The 26,470-nt window shown below is 30.9% G+C and overlaps 2 protein-coding genes and 1 non-coding gene across 3 annotated transcripts; 2 read left to right on the top strand and 1 right to left on the bottom strand.

Moving 5' to 3' along the window:
- Positions 1-251: 251 nt before the first annotated feature.
- On the top strand, positions 252-2,673 carry LOC100811302 (enolase 1, chloroplastic). The gene is made up of 5 exons (XM_014774697.3): positions 252-668; positions 750-1,064; positions 1,299-1,445; positions 1,553-1,603; positions 2,069-2,673. The coding sequence occupies exons 2-5, from the start codon at positions 762-764 to the stop codon at positions 2,132-2,134; spliced, it is 567 nt and encodes a 188-aa protein (XP_014630183.1). The 5' UTR covers positions 252-668; positions 750-761; the 3' UTR covers positions 2,135-2,673.
- A 691-nt stretch (positions 2,674-3,364) lies between these two features.
- LOC100807889 (plant cysteine oxidase 3) lies at positions 3,365-7,537 on the bottom strand. The gene is made up of 5 exons (XM_003522894.5): positions 7,185-7,537; positions 6,146-6,297; positions 5,644-5,806; positions 4,503-4,703; positions 3,365-3,938 (listed from the first exon to the last, which is right to left on the bottom strand). The coding sequence occupies exons 1-5, from the start codon at positions 7,333-7,335 to the stop codon at positions 3,814-3,816; spliced, it is 792 nt and encodes a 263-aa protein (XP_003522942.1). The 5' UTR covers positions 7,336-7,537; the 3' UTR covers positions 3,365-3,813.
- Positions 7,538-12,724: 5,187 nt separating this feature from the next.
- On the top strand, positions 12,725-12,812 carry MIR4412 (microRNA MIR4412). Its single transcript, NR_048757.1, has one exon. It is a non-coding gene; the product is annotated as a microRNA MIR4412 (primary transcript).
- Positions 12,813-26,470: the final 13,658 nt, after the last annotated feature.

Genomic DNA, 26,470 nt, shown 5'->3' with positions numbered 1-26,470 from the left:
ACTGCATATTATCTATAGCATAAATTCCATGATTTTTTCAATCTCACCAGCGATCTATATATGGTGACAATCAGTTAACTTGGTTATTTCTGGTAGAACAGTTTATCTTGTATTAAAGGGAATAATGTTATGAATGGAATAAAGCAGCAGTAGCAGATACACAAACCAAAGGCCCAAGATGAAGATAACCAAGCCACAATATCTCTAAATGATTCTGCGTAACCAATTCCAACAACAGTGTTGAGTTGGCAGCTTCTCAGTGGCTATAGAATTAGTGGTTGTCTGCCACTTACATATTTCTGTTATAATTTGCTCCTTATTATTCCTTTTCTGTTATTCCACTGGTAGTGCCATTCTTGTTAGAACCTTTTGTCTCTATCCAGTAGCTGCAGTGCCTATAAGAATGAATGATGTATCGTGATGAAGGTAGCAGAGAAAAATATTAGAGTTTCCTTCTTCTCTTTCTTTCTTCTTGGGAGGGTCCTAGACCTCGAATGCTAGGAAACATTGAGCTGATTTTCAGTTCATAACAAATAATCAAGGCAAAATATGGACAAGATGCATGTAATGTTGGAGATGAAGGAGGATTTGCTCCCAGTGTTCAAGATAACAGGGAGGGGTTTGTTTTACTCGTGGATGCCATTGAGAAGGCTGGTTATACTGGCAAGGTGGGTGAAGTTTTGATTATTTCTGTTGCATAATTTGAATATTCACTTGTGCTGATCTGGAAATAAAAAACAATGGTGCAGATTAAAATTGGTATGGATGTTGCAGCTTCAGAGTTTTACACTAAGGATGGGAAGTATGATTTGAACTTCATGAAACAGCCAAATGATGGAGCTCATGTTCACTCTACTCAGAGTCTTGGTCAACTATATAAAAATTATGTTAAAGAATTTCCCATTGTGTCAATTAAGGATCCGTTTGATCAAGATGATTGGGGTTCATGGGCTTCATTGCTTGCTTCAGTTGATATTCAACTTGTAGATGATTTGTTAGTTACAAATCCTAAGAGAATAGCTGAGGCCATCAAAAAGAAAGCTTGCAATGGTTTGCTTCTAAAGGTTAGCATCCTTAAACAAAATTTCTTTCAATTATTAGAATTATTTCATTATATTTTTGTTTAGTTTCCCGAACATTTCCTCCTGCAGCTTGCTTTAAGATAGTTGTTTTTATTTGCATTTTATCGAAACTAATCAAACACCAACTGAATTTACAGCTTGCTTCAAGATAGTTGTTGGCTGAATTTACAGTTGCAATTAATGCTTCATTTGTTTTGTGTTGTCCATTGACTGCAGGTTAACCAGATTGGTACAGTGACCGAATCTATTCAGGCTGCACTTGACTCAAAGGCTGCAGGTTGGGGTGTAGTGGTTAGTCATCGGAGTGGCGAGACTGAGGATAACTTCATTGCTGATCTCTCTGTTGGCTTGGCCAGTGGACAGGTTCTATATCCTTAATTTTTTTTTGGTGAATTTAATCTTTTTAGCTACCATACATTATACTGTGGTGTTATCACTTTCATATTGATTATCCAAATTTTGTCCTCTAGACAAAGACTGGTGCTCCTTGCCGAAGTGAGCGATTGGCAAAGTATAATCAGGTAATTGGAACTTGTGTTCCTCTTCGATTCAAGGATTTTAGGTCACCCTATGACACCATAGAAATCATTATGAATAGACTGTTGCAAAGTGTGTTCATTAATCAAATGTTTCCATATAATCTTTGTGTCTAACCTATTTTAACTCGTCTTCATTTTTCCTTTTGGTACACTTATCTGCATTATTTGGGCTTGAAATGGACTCGGCATGGTAAAAGATTGATAAAAGTGAAACACAAACCTGAGTATAATCATGTAGAGTTAAGAGTTATTGATTCATAGTTAATGTTTCTATTTAGTATGTCTCAGTTTCAAAACTTTATTTATATTGTTTTTAATAGATAAAATATCATTGTTCTTGAAAAGTAATTTTTAGAATGCTTCTTTAGCAGTCAATTGCTAAAATTATGTGAATGGTTAGTATGATAATGAAGTGATCTAACACACATGTATTCAATTTCTTTTCAGCTTCTTCGGATTGAAGAGGAACTTGGAAGTGTGCAATATGCTGGTGAAACTTTCAGATCACCTTAGAGTGAACTCAATTGATCCAAAAAATCTTATTCTGGAAATGATTCTGCATCATAATCATTGTCATCATTGATTTACCAAGGAAAATCCTGATTTTTGATATAGTTGCTTGCCTTCTGGGGTTTTCAGATCTACTTGATGAGTTAGTCTTAAGATATGTGTTTTGAACTGAAATAATTACTATGTGATTGGATGATAACTTGGGGCAGTAACATGGTTTCGTCGGTGTAACTTTTTTTCTTTTTTTTGAAAGAACCCTACTTGTGAATTAGTCCCTCTGCTTACGGCAATAAGATTTTATACTGTGTCATCCTTTGAAGAAGGGAGAGGTTGAGACGTTGTTGTTTGGTAGTTCAGTGTTTGTAATGGTACTTCTCTACATAACTTGTGAACAATTTCCGTCTGTTACTGCTAAGCATTAGTGATATAGGATTGAAATTTCTTACGCCTCACCCTGCGCCTATAAAGGAAATCGTTAATTTTAATTTTAGACTCTGCAATAGTTTTTGGCTTCAGTTCTTATAAATATCTTTAATTTTTTATATTTTGGTTTTATTCTTTGTATCTTTTTGGTTAAATTACATTTTTGTTTTCTAATTTATCTTTTAGGTTTGATTTTTTTTATATTATTTTAAGATTCAATTGGGTCTTTTTAACAAAGATTCAATTAGGTTCTTTATTTTTAAAAAGTTCAATTAGAACTTTTATTTTTTCAAATGAGTTCAATTTGATTTTTTTTTAAAAAAAAAAACAAGACCTAATTGGAACATTTTAAAATATTTAAGACCTAATTGAATTAAAAAAAATAAATTAGAAGAAAACAAAATAATTTAATCTATTTTTTTATTAGTTTGTATACTTTTATTCGTCAAAACATGGAAATTCTTATCCACTTATTAAAGTATTGACCTTTATAATTTGACCTAATTGAATAAGGTCTATATAAAGGATGAGAATTTTTAATAAAGAAAGAATATTTATTGACACCAAAACCTAGTTAATAGTTTAAGACAACTAGGACCAGCACGTACCCTGAACCAAAAGAAAAGGGAAATGCTTAAATTTACCTTAAAAAACAGGGAAAGGAAAATGCTTTTCGTTTACAAAGACTTGCTAAAATCACGTCTCCTGAACTTAGACTATCTCAAAAGAAAATCAAAATGAACCTTGGCTCATAATTGCAGACTTGTATCAGGAAATTGGCAAATCGAATGTCATTTGCAACCCACAGACTGATGATGCCAGGGCATCTTTTTCCATTATACTAAAAGTATTACCATACTTGATTACGGCTACACAGGAATCCGTTTTGTACATACCATATTTATGATAATTATTACAAAACAATTATGCTTATATTAATGTGCAGGGACAGAACATCTATAACTTGTAACAATGAGGGAACATGGTATGAAACACAATAGCCACTGGTAACTATAGCAAAGATTTGTTGTTCCAAGCTAATGAGAAAATGCAGATTTATTTACGAAAATCTTTGCTCAAAATATGCATCCAGCACAAGGAGGCACAAATAAACCAGAACATTCCATCCATCAGCATTTTAGATCCTCTTGTCACTAGCTTCCAGGAGCAAAATGGGATAAGTATATTTTCAGGCATTAATATCATCCACCCTTCACAGCAGGAAACAAGCAATTGCTTTTAAATCCAAGCAAGCAGAGCTAAAGCTGAATAGCTGGACCAGCATATACCCCCTGGCGCATATAAAGATCACTAGGTGATTCTAACTCTGTGAGCCATGCATATTCCTCCTCTTCCCCGTCACATATAGGTGCATTTGCAACTGCTGCAGAGCCATAGCATCAAGAAAATCACTCCTGGAAATCTCATATTTGACTCACATCCTAAAAGAGTGTGAGTTCTATAAAAAGGATTCTAACTTCTTAAGACCATCAATATACTTTTAGAATTAAGAATTGTAATTCAATTTATCAATCCTTAATCATGACTTAAGGTCTGTTTAGCTAAACTTCTCAATAGGTATTTATAGAAGAAGAAAATACGGAAGTATAATAAATTGAACTTCTCCCATAAACAAAAATCAACTTGTGCTCTTAGCTTTTATAGAAAACCTTTCATTTAACTTCTCCAAAAGCTAATGTGCATGAGTTGGTTTTAGCTTATAGGAGAAACTCAATTTTGATGTAATGACATGTAGTTCTACTAAGTTGTGATAGCAGGCCAATTGTGGGTGATGCAATCCACAATCAGGGCCTACTGTGGTTACAGAAATCACCACAACCGAAATGTTGCAATTGCATCAAGTGATGTGGTCTGCAATTAAAATCTTGATCACTGCTATATATTATGATGTATAGAAAACAAGCAATATTGCTAAGCAGTTACTTACAGAATGCTGAATAAGGATAATCATGATAGTATGTACACCTCCTTCCTTCCTCTTCTCTGTAAGGAGGTGTGAGAATGTCTAGCATGGCACAAGGTGTCACTGCTGTGAAACAGTGCAGATTTCCACCGTGTTTGGGATATAAAACTGATGTATCACACGGTGCATTCAAGACCTTATCAACTGCTAACTTTGCTAGTCTTACTGCATAAAAGGAAAATTAAAGCATAATAATAATGAAATCAATTAACAAGTAACTTAAAAATAAGGATGCAGAAGAGCAGGATGTATAAGCCATTAACATGATGATTTTTACATTCTCTAATATTAAAAAATTTATAGCTCTACTGAAGATTATATATAAGAATGTAAACCACCAAGAGCTAAAACATAGCATAATGAAATTATTTATTACTTGTAAGCAATCTGCCTTATAAGGATTTTAATTACTGCCTTAGTCAATCATAACAGGCACTAGTTTCCAATAACTGTCATTCTTTTTTCCGCTTTATTAGTAGACAAAGGGGAAAGACATATCAAACAGTCGGCATCTCCACCCATTGATAACCAAAGTTAAGGGATAATAAAGAGATGAAACATATAGCGACAAGGTAAGTTATCAGGTTTTGTATTATAATATATTAGATTAGATGAACCAAAATAAACAATTAACCCTTTGAGTTGAGTTAGAAAAAACAAAACATAGTCTTTCAGTAGATCTAAGACAGAGTGAACATTTGAAACAAAATATAGCCTCCAATACTATTACACCAATCACCCACCAAGTTTGTGTCCTCATGGTTCTCATGTAGCCAGGAGAAATGTAATATCTAGATGTATACGAGGACAGATAGACATTTGAACCAAAAGCATTATTTATATTTTTATATTGAGGAAGATCTAGAGTATATAATTTGAAGCATTATGGTAAAATAAGGTTCCAAAGGAGGATAATATGCACTATGCAATATGATGGAACAAGGTATTTGTAGTTCAATTGACAAATTAACAAGAGCAATTTCACCTTAACAAAAAAATAAGAGCATATACAAAAATTAAAAAATGAAAGTAAGAAGCAGTAAATGAAAGAATGGGAGGAAATAAGAAAGTCAACTCATAAGTAAATGAAATATACAAGTCAGACCTTGAGCATATCCTGGTTCTTTGCTTTCTATGATGCAGGGAGGCTCAACCCAGTCATAAGCTTTCACATGTAAAGAGCCATAGAGAAGTTTGCTAAATACAGTCATCCCAGGATGGTCATGGAGAGGAATAACTGAAGAAGTAGGGAAACAAAATATACACATCTGCACCAATCAACATCGCTTATTTTAATTGTAAATCTCATTTCATACAGAATGTAAATGTCATGATCAACCCAATTAAAAGAATACAAGGAACAGTTAGGCTATATTTGAATTCAATTAATGAATTGTAGCATAAACACCTGATACCAGTACTCAGAAGACAAGAATGAAACATACTTCAATAAACATACACGAGCATAGACATGAAGCTTGCAGCAGTGCAGAGGCAGTCTACTAACGCAACATACATACAAACGCATAAAGTTGACTACCACCATATTAATATAAATAGTTGTCTTACAGTGGTGTCACTGGTGTGTAATAAATGGTGAAGCTCACCGTAAAACTATCACATTCATGAATGTCTACATAAGTTATTGGTTGAGCCCATCGAGCTAATCTACTAAGTGCATTAGCGCCAAAAAATCCATGCCCTCGATCATCGTCTGCAATTTCTTCTTTAAGGCCAACATCAGCAGGTTGAATAGTGTCTGCCAAGTCATGAATTAACAAAGATCAAGATTCCATTATCCAAAGCAATGTAGCATCTGCATTTCAAAGTTCAAAAAATATGAAAATTTAATCTGGATTTTGATAGGAAACGTCCAATTTATAAAATGATGCAGAAACAGAATAAATACCTTAACAATGTGCAGAGATAAAACAGAAGTTCATTTTGCAGAACAAATCAAACCTGACAACAATTGACCACTATCATATTTCTCTATATTCATTGAATAATTGCTCAAAATCAGTGACATCAGAATCCAGCAACATGCCAAATTCCCACAAATCAACTCTTCAAAACATCCTTTCAGTTTTGCAATCATTCCAATACGAGAGTGCTTACGTAGGGTTAGAACCCCAAAAAATAAACAAAAATGGCCAAATCTACTTCCTCGTTCTACAATTCATCTTGGACCTCTCGAAGAAGTAAATTACCTAGACTGACTAGTAATTGCAATAATAAAAAATTACCCATATTACAAGTCCAAGTACGCAGCTTTCAGTTTTAAAGTTATATTGGTCTTAGTTCATGCATCTTTCCTAATAGTTTATTCCCCCCCCCCCCCCCCCACAGTCTTATTGGAGCATATTCTCATTCTTCAAAATCAAATCAATCTTAGATGCCTTAACATAAAACATCATCTTAACATAACGCTTCAATTTAACCGTAAAAGACCAAACTCGCCCCGCCCCAACAATGTTCCCAACACTAGCAACTTAAAACACCCCCAAAACCCCAATTGGACCAACTGAACATTCACCAATCTAAAAAACAAAAGAATACATTTTTTTTTTGTTTTTTTTTGTTTTTTTTGCTTAAAAGGAGAAAAAGCTGCAAAGTTGAACGTTGAGAACAACAAAAGAGACATACCCAGAATCGAAGAAAGCTTCTGCAAAGCTTGGGACGAAGGAGGGGGTGATCCAGAGGGCGATAAGATGGTTTTGCAATGTTCATACAAAGCCTGAACCTTGGAGCTTTGGTGCCTCATACTAAAGTACCTGCGAAGTGAAGAGAAAACCATGTCCTTGTTCTCTATAACTACCCTCAGCTTATCAGATAATAATTGTCGTAATTTTGAAGACGTTTTTTTTTCTTTTACTAGGGATTGGTCAGTGCCAAACTGCCAATCCACGACCCATGACAATTCATATTCAAAACAAAACCATTTTACTTCAACCAAAATGCGATATTTCCCCTGTTTCTCTCTGCCCACAGTTTTTCTTTCTTTTCCCTTGAAAATTTAACTTTTTTGTATAAAAATTAAAAACAATAAATAGTGTCTACAAGTAAATTTTACGCTGTAATCCGAAAACAAACTACTAACTTCCGTCCGTGTTAACAGTGGTGTTCACTGGTTGGTCGGGTTTAATTAGACCCGATATTCAATTCCGTCAAAAAATTTATGGGTTGTGAATTAATCCATCTGGAAGTGCAATGACTCTGAATTAAAAGGGGTTCATTTTATAATTTTGTGATACTCCATATTGTTTTTATAAATAATTGAACTTATCATTTTATTTTATTTTATGTATTATTTTTTATTTATATTAAAATGTGATATGTGATTCAAAAATATTACTTTTTTAATTAGTTTTATGTATCGGTTTTCTAATGTGTTAATATTATAAATTCATATTAAATGATTTTTTAATTATCTATTATATATGATGATATAATGGATCTATGATAAAATATACTTAAATATCTATTTTTAAACAAGATAAGAAACACAAATAAAAATTATAATTATAATGGAAATAAAACTAAAATGAGTATTTTTAAAATATATGTAAGCTTTAATATAAAAAGATGTGTTTTTAATGAAAGACGATAATGGTAGAGCTAGAACATTTTCTTTGAGGGACCAAATAAAAAAAATTAAATTAAAACATAAATTAATATTTTAAAAATATATAAATGAATTAAAATTATAAAAAGTTAAACAAGTTTCATGCAAGTTTATCCACACTTGATAAAAACTAAGAGAGGTATGAAGGAGTTTTAAAAAGATATAATATCTATCATTTTGTCATGTCTACCTTATATATAGATATTTATGTGTATGTAATTTTTTCTAAAGATATAAATTGAATGATAACAGTAAATTTTAAAAAAAAATATATGATATATCTTTTTTAGATTTGTTAAATTATATTATATTTGTATAATGCAATAAAATATATATATATATATATATATATATATATATATATATATATATATATATATTATAAAAATTACTGTTTATTTTTAAGTACTTAATTATAAGATTGTAACAAAAAACAATATTAAAAAAAAATACCTAATTATAAGAGAATCTTATTTAATATTTCTCCGGGCTCAAAATCTAAAGATCAGCCTTGGGATTAGGTTGGGTCGAGTTTTGTGTAATTTTTTTTGCAAACTCAAATCAACCCAATTATAAATGGGTTGGGTCGGATTGGTTAATCGGGTTTGAATATTTAAAAAATTATTTTTTACTTTGTAAAAAAATAAGATTTTTTAGAATAATAATTTTTTTTTGCCTAAACTTTGATGACTAAATGCACTTAAAAGAGACTAAATTGTGAAAATATCTGGATAATATAATTAATGATTTCAATGCTCATACGATATTTTTATTTTAGTAGAAATAAAGTATTGTATTAGCATGAGAAAATATAAACAAAATTAAGACAAAAATAAAAATAACAAGTTAAAAAATAAAAATAAATCATGATTGGTTTAATTTAATAAACGATATGAGCTAAAAAATTAATGTGTTCTTTATTTATAATTAATTTATATATAATAATAAATTTAATTAGATGGTATGAGTTGGGTCAAGTTAAAAAAATAGAAGTTATTACCCAATGCATTTATGGTTAGGTCTTAATTGGATCGGATTGAATTCGACCTAAACACTTAAAAAACTCAAGCTCATATAATTATGCCGATTGGGTCATGGGTAGACTCAAACTCATAAATCATGGGTTAATGTATGTAATATTTTTTTCAAAAAATTTGATTACTAACTCTTATTCCAAAATAATTGTCGTGTAAGAAGAAAAAATTTGTTATCAAATAATTATTATTTTAATTTTTTAATATAGTATTAATTAATATTTTCCCTTTATACTCCTAGTAATTATTATTGTATTGCATCGCTTTCCATAAAACAATTATTAGTAATAAGGTCAATTTAGTAAAATTGTTACTCTCTTTTATTTTTTATTAATTTTTCTTGGTTTGTGTAAAAAAACTTGGGACAATAATTATTTTGGGACAGAAAGGAGTATCATTTATTTTTATAAAATTCTCGTTAATTGTCTATTTTATTAACTATTTTTATTAAAATATGTTTCATTTGAAGATAATAAAAAATAAATGTTATTGATTAATATTGATAAATTCAATCTTGAATATGTGTTTCTTTGGTTTTATTTAAAGTTTTTTTTTTTGTAATGATCCTTTGTTTTCTTTATTTTAATTTAACTCTTTAACTTTTCATTTAATAATTATGTACTCTTATTATTTTTTTTTACTATTATAGGTCAAAAAATAAATAAATTTATTATACAATATAAAAATCAGAGAATCAAATTAAAATAAAAGAAAATAATATAACTAAAATAAGGATAATTATCATGTTCAATCAACATATATAAACAATTAAGATATTTTATAAAAATATTTTAGAGCTAAATATTATTCTAAACATCTAATATGTAGATGATATAATAAAGGAATCATTAAAAGATTAAATAAGATATAAATAATGGTGGTTTAATTATTTGTTTGGTCTCTACAGTTGGCAAAGCTATACCTTTTAGTTCATGTACTTCAAAACATTCTTTTTTATTTTCTTACACATCATTATTTTCAACCAAGTGACTTCAATAATTGAAGAGGAGATGAATTGAGTTATTTTGAAATTGTTTTGTGCACAACCTCTAATCTCAAAGAAATTATAAAAATATAAAAATCACAAAAAATAGATTAAATATTGGAATTTATAAAACTTGTGCAAACCTTTTTCAAAAACCACTCTATCATCTATAGAAATAGTTTTTTTTAAAAAAAAAAAAACTTAAGATGAAACAACACATGATAATTTTTACACTTTTGTTATTAACAAACCTATATAAAGCATTTTCAAAAACAAACTTAACAATTCAAGGGTTAGATACAGACAAATAAAAGAAAGAAAACCATAGAAATTTATACTATTTTTTTTCAACCATTGAGACTACGCTTAATTCTTTACAATCCATATATCAAGTTTTATTAACTTTCACAAAAATCAAGTTTTATTTTTACAAGCTACGCCTAACTTAACAAAGTAATTTTTACACTAGCATCTTCAAGCTGAAGCCTAAGTATTATTGATCATCAAGCTACTTTCCCCTCTTGACAAATCATAAGATTTGTTTAAGTTCAGGTATACACTAAGTTAATGTCTTATAGATGAATATACAATTAAGCTCATAGTTTTTTCTCTCAAGATTTATAAGATATTTTGTGAGCTTTTGAGAATACAAAAAATATCTTTATAAAAGTTGGAATGCTTAAGAGAATTAATAGTTCATAACTTTAGTTCTTCAAAACTTCTAATATTTATAGTCTTGATGGGGAAGTAATTGTTGTTTCCAAAGTTTAAACAACATTCTCTTTCTATTGTGTGTTTGTTGATCAAGATGTCTATTTGAGCATTAGTTGCAATATTAAATGCATGTCATCAATTTGTCAAACCATATTAATAAAACACTCTACTTATCTTCCTCAAGGCACTCCAAATCTCGCACAAGATAGATAAACTTTTGTATTATGAAATAGCTTTGGACGCATCTTTTGAAGGACTAACTTTATCCTTTGACTCCTCTTTTTATTTTTGTTCTTCCAAAGGATCCTATAAAATATAAACAAACATTCTCTGCACATAAGATCAAAAGAACATAGCATTAAATTGATCATAGATTTTATCATTTGATTCATCAAACACACTCAATCATTTTTGTCTATATGTTATTAAACACAAACTTTAAAATTTAATATTTATCTGCATCATATCAAAATAATTGAAAGTTTTAATTCGTGCTATGACTCAATAATCTTTTTTGTTTTTTTTAATGCTAAACAAATATTAATTTTTAAGAATGCTGTATATAACATGTAATAAACATATCATCAAATCAAATAACAAATCATATAAAAATATTTAGACAATGCAAACATATAAAGAATTAGAGAGAGAATAAATCGATTTTTTGGTCCTACAATAATTGTAACAAGATATAAACTTAAAATAACTCAATAAATCAACCTACAAATAAAGGAGTTTAAGTAACCTTATTGCTGCCACTGTTAAAAATTAAAATCAACTCAAAATTCATATAAATTACTCTATCAATTTTAAAATATTGATATTTTAACATTGAAATAGTTTCCATATTAACTGATATTTTAAATTTTCAATAAAACATTAAAATTTCCATTCCAAATTTATCTCAAATAATTTACATCAATTTGTCGTATAAAAAAATTTACATCAATTTAATGATTTTGAGTACTATACGTCTATACTACTATGTACGTCCATCAACTTTTCAACCGCTACCATTAATGTCTCAATTACTACAGTTAATGTATTTATGCAAGATAAGAGTAATTTGGTTAAATTTTTCAAAAAGTAATAAATGTAGTGTTGCTTTTAATCTATCTAAAAAAAACTTAAATATTAAGCCTTTCGTTACTAAATATAACACTTTTTTAATTAATTCACAGAAAATTGGTTAACTTAATTAGTAAAATTAAATTTGTATTATTTTGCTAAAAAAGCCTTAAAATTAGCAGAATTCATCATCTCACTCTTTTCATTCAATTACATTTTACCTAATTAATAAATGTGTGTTAGCTATCTTCTCCAACAAGACAAAATTATTTTATCTTATTAATTTATAGCATTTAGTATAAAGTAATTAAGAGTATTTTGATAAAAAAAAATAATAAATTAATGTAATAGACAACTTAAAAATAATCTTATAAAAGGAAATATTTTTTTGAAAAAAAAATATTATATTTAATTGAGGAATGGGGGGTAATAATTTTTTTAAATAGCGGGAGTATTTAACCTCAACTAAGCTGACTCCACTCATAAGAACTCAATTTTACTACTAAACGAGTAGCAAAATGACTCCAGCTGTTATAAGACTTCAATTTTATTACTACACGAGAACAAGAATTTATTAGTCTGAAAATAATACAGGTGGCATGCTTCTAAGCCGTATAAACAAAAAACTGGCCTGTTGAGTGTGCTATAAAACCATCCTCTCACAATTTTCAATTTGCAACACTAGGGTTTGCATTCCTCCTTTAGCCGCAACCCATATTCTAAGCTTCCTTTCTCCTACTGTTCTGTGTCGGGCCAGCAAAACTGTTGCGGGTATCTTTGCCTCTGAAGGAAAGTTGTGCCTATTATTATGGCTTATTGCTTTAGTGGCGTAGATCCCCACAACAGTTATGCTTGCACTGCCTTTTGTCTCCGAGACTAACAAATTTGATTGTATGTTCTCTTGTTGCTAAACTTTTGATTTTGACCCGAACTGCATGAGGCATGAAAGTTTCATAGTGGTTCAACCACAGTAAAATAGGATGGTCAGTTTATTTCTGGGTTTTATAAGAATTTTTAGATCTGTCTTGATTACTGGACCATTGGATGAACACCCTGTTGGTGTTGAAAAAGTAGCTTCAGCCTTCTGGATGTGGTTATGAGCTTTCGATGCTAGTGGATCTTATATATCACTTTTTGATTTATAAAAGATAAGTTGAAGATATTGTGGATGAGGATTTTTCTGAAAATAAATGAAGATATGTGAAGGTTTCATGTATGGAGGTATCGGTTTTCTTGACCTTGTAAATGTCAGCAAACTGGTTGCAAAACAAACCGGATCCTAGCTTGTAAAAAAAAACGAAAGAAAAGCCGGGATGCTATCTGATTCTAATCAAAGAACTTAAATATTTATTAAATAAACTCTTATCAAACAAGAGAGAAGAGTGGTAGAAACACACTTCCTTTTCAAATTTATTATAAGAAATTAGAAATTGCTGTATAAAATTAGAAAAGATACAGTGTGAAATTTATAAAATTGTGATTTTTAATAAATTTTAATCAATAAAAAATAGTGTGTTCAAAAGAATATATTTCTAACATTTATCAGAGAGGATGTTATTAAATTTACAAAAATAAACCAAAAAAAAGTTAATTATTATTAGAAAGGTTATTGGATGCTTCCATAAGTTCAAATAAATCTTATTAATAATTCCAATGATATGAGTGAGTTGTTTAAATGTGTTTTGTCATAGAATCTTTAGTAATAGATCTTGAGTTTGATCTTGAGCTCAAAATTTGGTCTTTAAAAGATATACCTCTAAAGGAGGGAGTTGAAATCTTCACACTGGATGATGAGATCTTCTACAAGATCCCTCATAACTTGTCCTTTTTTTTTAAAAAAAAAAACATTTTGTTACTCCCACTCTCCTTAACTGTTTGTGGAGGGAAGCAATAGAAAATGAAGAATGAAGAGGGGAACCAAGGGAAAGGGATGAAACAACAACAACAAATCAATTGATTTTAAACAACAACAACAAATCCATTGATTTTAACAACAACATGATCAAATGGTTCAAAGTTAAAATAATAAATAAAAAACCAAAAAAAGAGGAGAAAAAGGCCAAAAACTCATTGTCACGACGTCGATCCGTCACCTTTGAAGCTGTCCAGGCATTGATCCGACCACGATCCGTCACGATCATGGCTCTCCTCAACACTCTACTTCCACCGTCACACCATTTGGCAAAAACACATTGTCCTCCTTGATGCTCCGCACAGGGAGGGTAGGTTGTAGAGGGAGGGTGGGGCTTCGAGGGAAAAGGAAAGGGGGAATAGGGAAGGTAGGGCGCCAAAGGGAACGGGAAAGGGGGAAGAGGGTGGGTGGGGCAGAGGGGAAGGGAAAGGAGATCTAAAAGTGAGACACTGAGAAAGGGGGGAGAGGAGAAGAGGAAAAAATTTGAAACATTTGCTTGTTCCTTTGAATTATTACTGTTGCTTGTCAAATTGTCATATTAGTAGTTGTAAATTGGAACATTTGCTATGGAATTAAATTGTTTACACATGATTTTTTTTACCATTTGCTATCAAAATAGGTAATAACTGAATCCTATAAATTCGGAATATCGGTGATCATATCTCTATGTTGCAATATCTTTCTCTACCTTTAGTTTGACTCTTAATGGATCCAAATCAATTTCATTTGCAAGCCTATTGCAATTTACTGCAAAATTACCAAATGGCTCCTTCGAAAAAAAATTCTCAAAATCCTCCTCCATTTTGTCCCTTCATGCCACCATCACCGCCAACGAATTATATGCAAAATAATCAATCACCTTCCACCAAAAATCCTACAAATCCTCTTTCATTTTTTCCCTACATGCCACCACCACCACCACCAATGAATTATACGCAAAATAATTAATCCCCTTGCACCAAAAATTCTCAAAGTTCTCAAATGTTTACTTCAATGTCACGAAACAATTTTGCCATGCTTTGTATGCCTACCAATAGTTCTAGTGATCCATAAACTCCTTCCAATGATGAAGTTGAAATGCAATTTCCATAATTTTCTATCCAAGTAGGGTTAGAAAATATTACACTAGAGGAAGGGGTCTTTCACCATTGCAGAAGTGCACTACAACAATTTGTATATTAGCATACGAATCACTTGTCGATAGTGTTGATGAGTACGTTAGAGTTGTCGAATGCACTACAATTCAATGCTTTGAAGCTTTTGTAAAGGGTGTCAACCAAATGTTTGGGGATGCATACTTAGGAAGGCCAAACAACAATGACATTAATTGCCTACTACAAATTGGAGAAGTACGTGGATTTCCAAGTATGTTGGATTCTATTGATTGCATGCATTGAAAATGGAAAAGTTGTCCAATTGCATGGCAAGGACAATATCGTAGAGGTGATCATTGTAAACCCACAATAATACTTGAAGTCGTCACGTCACAAGACTTGTGGATTCGACATGCATATTATGGAGTTACAGGTTCAAGCAATGACATTAATGTGTTAAATCAATCCCCCGTGTTTAATGACGTTTTGCAAGGTCGAGTTCATCTAGTGCAATTTATAATTAATGAAACCCCATATAATATAAGATATTATCTTGCAAATGGTGTTTATCGTGATTAGATCATGTTTGTGAAGACCATCCACATGCCACAAGGAGAGAAAATAAAATTATTTGCAAAATGTCAAGAATCGGCAAGAAATGATGGTGATAGAGCGTTTGGTGTGTTAAAATCTCGATTTGCAATTATATGTAGTCCATCGCATAATTGGCACATCAGTCTGATGAAGAATATTATATTAACATGCATTATATTGCATAACATGATTGTTGAAGACAAATGAGATACATACAATGATAATGTTGATGTTGATTATGATCAAATAGACGAAGAGACTTTAAATATTGACGTATCTTATAGTGCTCTGATCGAGGCCGTACCCGAATCAAATAAACATTAAAATGTAGTAACTAGGAAGTGATCCTAGGTCGTTTCCCAACGAGCAGTGACAAGCCAAATGTTCATAATATACTTGCAGTAACAGTAACAGTAACGATGGGGGGGGGGGTTGTTTGCTTTTGTAAATTAAACAGCGAATATATGTGAATTAGAAAATATCAGAATTAAAACACGTTGCTTCCCCTTGATTCACAAGCAAGTCTCTTATCCTAGGTTACGAGAGTTTATCCTTTATCAGTTTAACCACTTAATCCAACCCTAAATTAAATTACTAAGCGAAATTCAACATAAGGCATTCATTATGTGATTAAGCATCACATACACCAATTACTCATAAACGATCATTAAGCATGAACGTAAATTAAGCGCAGAGACAATTAATCAAGCACTAAGCATGCATGAATTAAAAGCAACAAATTCAAAGTAATTAGTGAAGAGGAAAAACTAAACAGAATTTAACAGTAATAATAGAACCTCAAAGAGAACTGTGCTTGATCCTCAAGGGAAAACAACGCTGCGGACTTAGCCTTCCATTAATCAAATAGAGAATGAAATTTTATTGATAAAACTAAAAGTCTGAACTGGAATTGAAAAAAAACGAAAATAAAAGAGAAAGAGAAGAGAGACTAAAACTAAAAACGAAAAATAGAAGAGAGAGAGGAGAGAGAGAGAGTCTCCCGCGAGGGAGAGAGGGGGGGGGGCCCTAAACTAGAACCTTGGTGCTGTTATATAGTTTTTTTTAGCCCCAAAGCTTACAAATATGTTTTAAATCCAAGCCCATAAGTAAAATCAAATCAAATCTAGATAAGATAAGATAAGATAAGATCTAATTTTATAGAATAAATTAGTCTGCCCTCTTCAAGTCCAAGCCCAATTCTAGATTCAAGTCCAATGCTAGATTCAAGCCCAATGCTTCATTAATTCCTGAAATTAGATTAAAAACATCAAATTAGCTGAATGGGCCCAAATAATAAAACTGCCTAATTAATTGACAATTAAGACCAATCAATAATTAAAATGGTGCAAAAAGGGTTTAGAAAATAGAAGAAAATGATGGCACATCATGCTCCTCCCAACTTTGCTGCATACCTACAAACAAGACGGTATATGCATACAAGAAAAATTCATCAACAACTTCAAATAGACTTAGTGAAGTATATTTGGGCATGTTTTAGGGACAACAATGATGAAATTTAATTTTTCTTGTTGAATGTCAATGGATTGTATTTTGTTGCTTATAAATGTTATGTATTTTTCGTCGGTTTAACTTTAATTCATAAATAAAAATTTAAATTATTAATATTCTATTTTTTAAAATTAGTTATTTCATAATTAAAATGTTTATAATTAGTTACTTAAATTTAACTTAAAAATAAACCATAAAATATATTTAAGTATGATCCATTATGGGATCCACAAATAAAGCCTCAAGATCCCAAATTGAGATTTACCATTAGAGAAAAAAGAAAAAAATATTTTGAAACACATGTAACATTGTAGAATTTGCCTAAAAGTACTCCAAGATTCCAAAATAGAATTATTAAGCTCTCATTTTAGGTGATTTGGGATTCAGGCTCTTGGCAATTAAAAGTCAAGTTAAAAAAAATCGATTTCTATAAGAGTTCAAACTCTGGAAATTTCTACCTCTTTTCGTTGGATTAACTAACTTTTAGTTGCCATGTTTGGACATAACTCATAAGTGGAAAATTGCCAAATTCAATGGTATTAACATGGATGAAGGGACAAACCAAGAAAAAAATGGAAGAATAACAAAAAAAAATGGCTCATGTAGTAGTCAAAGGAGCATGCAAGTTTCAAGTTTTCTTCTTAGGTGAGCTCAGCAAACTTCGATTTTCTTTTCTTTTCCTCTGTTATTGGTTAACGTGACATAAGTCATCATTTTATTGATGTCTGAAGTGTTATTTTTCCAACTCATCATAGACTCACCGTTATTATTAGGATGTCTAACTTAATGTATGAATTATGGTAAAATATTTGAATTTGATTCTTATGAGAGAGAAAAAAAGACTAACCGTCAAGTATATGGAAGTACATACTAATATCCTTGGCAGTCCTCCTCAAACTTGATTTATTGTATACGAGGAGTTTGCATAAACTAATGTGTCCCTAAGTTGTTTTCTTTTGTTCTTGATATTCTGGTGTCCTTGATCCTGATCACTTTATGCTGGTCTTTTAGGCTCACCATTTTCAAATTATATATAAGCCAAGGACGGTTGAAAGACTCGTGAAAGCAAAATGAATAGTACTATGGGGACAGAAGGTAGAAAATCTATGATAAAATGAGGCATTGACTTTGGTACTAAGATGTGTCTACTAATAAGTGATAAGTGATTCAAAAGTTAAATTACTAACTGAACTAATCTTTAGCAAACGTCTACGCTGACAGAAACTAGCTTCTCTAATAAGGATGACTCTGTGAATTAGAAGTTAAATTACTAAATTTAAAGCAAAATTCTAAAGTGATAACTATGTTTTCGAGTAAGGATGACTTAGTGAATCATTAGACAACCTCGCTATTCTGGTAAGGTTCATAGCCACACTAGTAATAGTGGCATTGCTAAGCTAATTCTACAATCAAAGAACTTTTAGATGTCATATAGAGAAAGATCTAACAAGTGTTATTCTTATGCAAAATAATAACTCAGTATTTGAAAAAGAAAAAGAAAACAACATTGTTCGATTAGATTTCAACCAAGTCCTGTAACTCCTATACAAATTCCAGAATACATACCTTACTACAATCACATTACCCTCAAAATTCAAAATACTTAGATGAAACTAAAGTTGATTTTATTTATTTATTAATTTTCAAAGACTATTCATGTTTGTTTCAAATACAAAATGGATTGGGGTCAGTGGATTTGTGAACAGAGGAAATATAGTTACCTACAACACAATGTAAGTTGGGTAGGGTTGTTCTGCTCAGTTTGTGCTTTTGTCCCAAATTCCACTTTAGTGTCGATATTCACCATATTTTCTTTCACATCTCAAATTCCTGTTGTTTTTTTTATTATTTCTTTTTACATAATAAACATTTTTTTATCTCACTAACATACCTTGGAAAGAAAAAGAACATTTCTTTCTAGGTGAAAGGATTTTTTATTTTAGTTAAATGTAAAATTGGATAATACACAAATTATTATTACTTTTATTAAAAATATGTACGTTATTTTAGCTACATTTTAATCATATATAGGTTTTTTTAAACAACTAATTATATTAATATATAGAGATAACAATAGTATAAGAGAGGATAGAAGTTTCGAGGGGTACCTAACCCAGCAACACACAAACGTTGCCAACCACACAGAATATACCCTTTGCCTCACTACCAGAAAAAGTATGTATCAATATTTTTACATGATTACAATAATACCAATAAATTAATAATAACCTGTTGCTCCTCTTGCAAAAAGTCCACCTTGTAGGAAAAAAAGGTATTCAAAAAACACACATTGTAGAATAAAATGATCTATTTTGTATTTAAATTATATTATAAACAGATGGCATATTAAAAAATGTACATGTTGATGAGCTCTTGAAGCATAAAAATTCTTTAATAGTGTGAAGACTTTATGTGTATCCACACCGATACTGACCTCTATTCATCAACAACTTTGACAAGTGGAAAAATAAGAATAGAGAAGTGATATTGAGATACTTTCAACGTGCAACCCAAGGCTCTATTAATAGCACGCTAAGGATACTAATCAAATCAAAATCATTATTAATAGTATCCTTTTTTTAAGTTATATTATTTCTTGTTACCTTTTATTGCTAACCATTTAGCAATTAAAATTGAAATAATAATTGACCAAGTAAAACTTGTATCTAGCCGCCTTTTCAACCCAAATTTCAAATACAAAATCATACATGTTTGTTTCTCTTTCACCAAATCTTTCATATTATTTATATTTTCAGTGCTAGCAAAAATATAATAATATTCCACCTTTTTGAAATCAATTGATCATTTGATCATATTAAATTCTCTAATTTAATTAATCATCAAATATTAAAATAATTTCTTTAACAAAGATTAGAACACTCATTTGTGTGTGACCCCGTAGGTTCAATACTAAGCCGGTAATATATTAATCAAATTAATATACTAATCAAGGTAGGCGTTTAACAACACTCCTTAACGTCTCAATAGCATGAAGTAACATTTTACTTTCAAGAACCATTAGAAGAGTAGTGTAATAATTTCTTCCATCTTTACAACTCTGGGTAAACTCTAGAGTTTGGTATTACTATCAAACCCTTTTGAGTTAACTCATAATGCCTTAAGAAACTCATTTCTTCTTTCATTTAATTTTCCTGACCAGGATATAATTTTATTTATAGAGCTCAAACTCATTACCAAGAGTTGATGGATTCCTTCTTGATTAATCATTAATTCTACAAGTATTTAATCATATCCAATATCCATTCAACAAGTGCTCTAAAGCATTAGGTGTCTGGAATCAAAACACAACAAATAATCTGTTAATTACTATGACAATCTCAGGTCAAACAAAGTTATTATACCTCTTCTTGAGAATTTTCTGTTGACAGTTTATGGTAAATTTTAACCATTAGAAAATTTCAATTGAGTCAGTTCAATGATCACATCAACATGTGACTCATCTATATATGCAAATTAATAAATGAGATCTATTAATATTTATCCAATAAATACTATCACATATATATTAATCTATCCAAATTATTGATATCCTATTTACAATAATCCTATGATCAAGAACAATTTAGATTAAAATTAGAACAAACTTATTTCTCATTATCATAATCTCTATTATAATAACAAGTCTTTAATTTTAATCAAGGACATTATCAAATGGACCATTTAATAAAATAGTGAAATATGACAATGAAAATAAAATAATACTTTATTATTAAAATTAGAATTGATTACATGATAACTTGGATCGTGGGCATATAAATTTATTCTCAACAATCTCCCACTTGCCTAGAGCCAATCATTCGTGAACTTCATTCCTAATTCCCATTTGTGCTTGTCAAACTCTTTTATGCCAAGCGCCTTGGTGAAGGGGTATGTTGCATTCTCCTTTCCATCTACCTTTTCAATCTTAACGTCACCACGTTCTATTATCTCTCTAATCAAGTGATAACTTCGCAAAATATGTTTGGACTTTTGGTGTGATCTTGGTTCCTTTGCTTGAGCAATAACCTCATTATTGTTGCACAATAATGGGACCAACTCTTTTATCGAAGGAACCATGCCAAGTTCAAATATGAACTTTTTCATCCAAATAGCTTCTTTAGCAGCTTCACTTGCCGCTATATATTTTGCTTCAGTAGTTGAATATGCTACCGTAGCTTGCTTGGAACTTTTCCAACTTACTGCACTACCATTTAAAGTGAAAACATATCCTGAAATGGATTTGCTATCATCTTTGTCTGATGCAAAGCTTGCATTAGTATAACCCTTCAATTTCAATTCAGAGTCTCCATAAATGAGGAATTGATCTTTAGTTCTTCTTAAGTACTTAAGTATGATCTTAACCACTTTCCAATGTTCCTCACCAGGGTTTGCTTGATATTGACTAGTTACACCTATGCATAAGCGACATCAGGATGTGTACAAGTCATGTTGTACATGATAGCTCCCACTGCACTAGCATATGGTACTCTACTCATGTGTTCTCTTTCTTCAGGAGTTGTTGGACAATTCTCCCTACTAAGAGTAATTCCAACACCTACAGGCAAATAACCTCATTTGGAATTATCCATGTTATATCTCTTTAATATATTATCAATGTGCATAGATTGGGAGAGTCCAAGCAACCATTTAGATCTATCTCTATAAATTTTATACCTAGAACATAGACTACTTCTCTCAAATCCTTCATGGAGAATTGTTCTGATAGCCAAATCTTTGGGCCTTGCAATGTTGGTATGTCATTTCCAATTAGTAATATGTCATCTACATATAACGCTAAGAAAATAATTACACTCCCACTGACCTTTTTGTAAACACATGGCTCTTCCTCACATTTAACAAACTCGAACTTTTCTATTGTCTTATTAAAATGAATATTCCAACTTCTAGAAGCTTTTTTTCAATCCATATATAGATCGTTGCAACTTGCAAACTTCATTACAACCAGCCAATGATGTGAATCCTTCAGGTTGTGTCATGTACACTTCCTCTTTCAACTCACCATTAAGGAAAGTTGTTTTCACATCAATTTGCCATATCTCATAATCATACTATGCTGCTATTGCAAGTAGAATCCGAATTGATTTGAGCATTGCCATAGGAGAAAATGTTTCGTCATAATATATTCCTTCCTGTTGACGATATCCTTTAGCAACAAGGCGAGCTTTATAGGTCTCGACCTTTCCATCTGCTCCAATCTTTTTCTTGTAAACCCATTTACAACCAATAGATTTTATATCCTTTGAAGCTTCAACTAAAGTCCATACTTTGTTGATCTTCATTGATTTTATTTCAGATTCCATGGCTTTTTGCCATTTGTTGCAATTCAAGCTTCTCATGGCCTCTTCATAGCTCTTAGGGTCATCATCATTATGATAAACCTCATTTGACATGTCATCTTGCACCATTAAGTTTAATTTATTAGGTGCATGATGCATTCGAGTAGATCTTTTAAGAGGTTCTTGTGTTGGATTCAAAGGTTGTTGCAATTGTTCTAAGATTGGTTCATTAACTTCTTCTTGAACAATGACTTGTTCTTGAACTATAGCTGGTTCTTGAGCCATAATCGTTTGAGTTGAAGAGCTTTGTCCTAATTTCAAAAAATCAAAGAAAGGCCTCTCAGTTTCCATCTCATGTTCTTGAGTTATGTTATCATTGGTGACTTGAGTCTCATCAAGTTCAATTTCTTTAGCATGGTTTCCTTCTACAAGAAACTCTCTTTCCAAAAAGGTTGCTCCTCTTGCCACAAATACTTTATGGTTAGAAGGTTGGTAGAAATAATATCCCATTGTTTCTTTAGGATAACCAATGAATCTACACTTATCAAACCTTGCCTCAAGTTTATCTGTTTGCAATCTTTTAACATAAGCAGGGCAACCCGAGACCTTGATGTGTTTAAGACTTGGTTTCTTTCCTTTCCTTATCTCATATGGAGTTATAGAGACTGCTTTTGTAGGAACTTTATTTAGCAAGTAGGTTGCTGCTTCTAAAGCATATTCCCATAAGTTTAATGGAAGATGGGTGAACCCCATCATGGATCTAACCATATCTAGTAAGGTTCGATTTCTTCTTTCAGATACACCATTATTTACTTGATTATCTCTTTTTCTTTTGAAAATAGAACAAACATGCATAATCGAGTTATGATTCACATCAAGTAAGACGTAAATGTTGTGTTGGAGATAACCATTCACATATAAATCATCATCATGCTAAATTGAGCAAATGTTATTATTAAAGATAATGCGAAAACCTCGCTTGTCCAACATGGAAATTGAAATAATGTTTGAAATAAATTTTGGAACATAATAACAATCTTCCAATACTAGTACTTTGCCAGTAGACATTATTAAAGAAATTGATCCTAAAGCTAAGGCGACAACATTTGCTCCATTCCCTACTTGTAGATTTATTTCTCCTTTCTTCAACCATCTAGTTATCTGTAGTCCCTGCAACGTATTGCAAATATTAAAACTACTGCCTATATCTAATACCCACATTGAAGAATCAATGACAGTTAAAGAAATCATGAAAACATTTTTCATTAATGTCTTACCTTGTTTCTTGTTTTTCAAAGAATCAAGATACTTCTTGCAATTTCTCTTCCAGTGACCTTTCTCCTTACAGAAGAAACATTCAGCATCAGTTTGGTCAATCTTGTTCCTTTTGTTCTTGGGTTTGGTCATACCACCCTTAGGTCCAAGATGTTTCCTTTTTGGTACTTTGCCTTTCTTCTTGGAGCTCTTGCCAACTACCATGACAATTCCTTTCTTCTTCTTAGAAGTAATTTGATTCTCGTAATTAATTAGCAGATTAAGCATCTCATGCAAGTCACAACTCATCTTATTCAAGTTGAAATTCACAATAAATTGTGAAAATGGATCAGAAAGTGATTGCAAAATCAAATCTTGAGAAAAAAAAATTCCCAAGAGTGCACCCCAACTTCTCAAGTTGTTCTATGAGATCAATCATCTTAAGAACATGGGGTCCAACCTTTTCATTTTCAACAAGTGAGAATCTAAACAGGGCCTTATATTACTGAAATATAGCCGTTCTGCTTTGACCATCGTACATCTTGTTAAGATGTTCGACGATCTCATATGGGTCCATGTCTTGATGTTGCCTCTGGAGTTCTGAACTCATTGATGCCAAGATAATGCACTTAGCAGTAAGGCACTCATCTAGGTACTTTTGAAAAACCTTGGTTGCTTCAACATCACTCAGATCAGGTGCTTCCATAGGAGGCTTATCAATAGTGTCAATAAGCTTCTCATGCATGAGAACAATTCTCAAATTGCGGTATCAATCATCACAATTGGCTCTGACTAGTTTTCCGCATTCAAGAATACCACGAAGCGATAGAGAAGACATATGGTTGATTAAACACACAACAAAATATAGTTATGTCAGAGCATAATTTTTCAAACCTTTTAAAAAATATAAAAATATTAATGATATTTCTAATAATAATATAGTAATGTAAGAAATACTTATTCCTTTTAATTGGATCACATAAAGCCTCTTAAAAATTGTGAGCGAGCCACTTGGTTATCAAGTCGTTTCTCATACACATTCTAAGACAATATATCATATACATTTTCAAATCAAAATAAGAAATATCATATCACATAAGTTCCTGGTTGTCAGGCCAATCCTATTGATATCAATAAATTAATTTTAATACTTCCCTAGGTTGTCTAGGCGCTCAATATATAATTAATTTCAAAAAATATGCATCTTATGCAAGAAAAAAATATTAATTATAAGTCTCCTGTTCGTCAAGTCATTCCTTATTATTAATCATTAAAAAATTACATCATATGTCTCAATTTATCTTTTTTTTTCTATAAGTCCCTTGATAATCAGGTCGTTCCTTATGATTAAACAATTTAATATGTAAGATAAATCAGATGACAAACATATTTATCATTTAGATATATAACAATTATATAATTACGCACATAGCATATAAAAAAAAATTCTCTCAAATAATTGAACTAGATAGAGTGCTTGAAGCGCATACCTCTTTGATATCACATATCCTAATGCAGCGTCTTTCCATTAAATTAATATCCAACAATTTGAAAATAAAATAATTAATAACAAATTGCTCAAAATTGAAGGAAAGGTTTAATCTTTTAAAAGGAATCCATATAAAATAAAAAAAATTTTATTCTCCTTTATATAAAAATACCAACGTATATGATATGGAACACCTCCAGCAAATCAAGCACTGTATTAACAACCAATTGCAAACATTTCACTGATCCAAAACAACATCCACGTAACAAGATTACAAATTGCACAAAAAAAATAATAATTTGATTTGACAATGTAATCATGCAATCATAACAATGTGTAAGTAAATAAAAATTGAAACTTTTTCAAATTTTGTTAAATATAATTTAAATACAAAAGAACCTGGCTCTGATACCAATTGTAGGAAAAAAAACGTGTTCAAAAAACACATATTGCGGAATAAAATGATCTATTTTGTATTTAAATTATATTATAAATAGATGACATATTAAAAAAATGTACATGTTGATGAGCTCTTGAAGCATAAAAATTCTTCAATAGTGCGAAGACTCTATGTGTATTCACACCGAGACTGACATCTATTCGTCAACAACTTTGACAAGTGGAAAAATAAGAATAGAGAAGTGATATTGGGATACTTTCAACGTGCAGCACAAGACTCTATTTATAGCACGCTAAGGATACCAAATTTCTTATCAAATCAAAATCATTATTGATAGTATCATTTTTTAAGCTATATTATTTCTTGTTACCTTTTATTGCTAACCATTTAGCAATTAAAATTGAAATAATAATTGACCAAGTAAAACTTGTATCTAGTTGTCTTTTCAACCCAAATTCCAAATACAAAATCATACACGTTTGTTTCTCTTCTTTCACCAAATCTTTCATATTATTTATATTTTCAGTGCTAGCAAAAATATAATAATATTCCACCTTTTTTGAAATCAATTGATCATTTGATCATATTAAATTCTCTAATTTAATTAATCATCAAATATTAAAATAATTTCTTTAACAAAGATTAGAACACTCGTTTGTGTGTGACCCCATAGGTTCAATACTAAGTCGATAATATATTAATCAAATTAATATACTAATCAAAGTAGGCGTCTAGCAACACTCCTTAACGTCCGGATAACATGAAGTAGCATTTTACTTTCAAGAATCATTAGAAGAGTAGTGTAATAATTGCTTCCATCTTTACAGCTCTGGGTTAACTCTAAAGTATGATATTACTGTCAAACCCTTTTGATTTAACTCATAATGACTTAAGAAACTCATTTCTTCTTTCATTTAATTTTCCTGGCCAGGATATAATTTTATTCATAGAGCTCAA

This window comes from Glycine max, chromosome 4 (genome assembly GCF_000004515.6).
Source record: "Glycine max cultivar Williams 82 chromosome 4, Glycine_max_v4.0, whole genome shotgun sequence".
Classification (NCBI taxonomy): domain Eukaryota; kingdom Viridiplantae; phylum Streptophyta; class Magnoliopsida; order Fabales; family Fabaceae; genus Glycine; species Glycine max.
The sequence above is the reverse complement of the archived record's forward strand: the minus strand, read 5'-3'. Positions and strand labels throughout refer to the sequence as shown.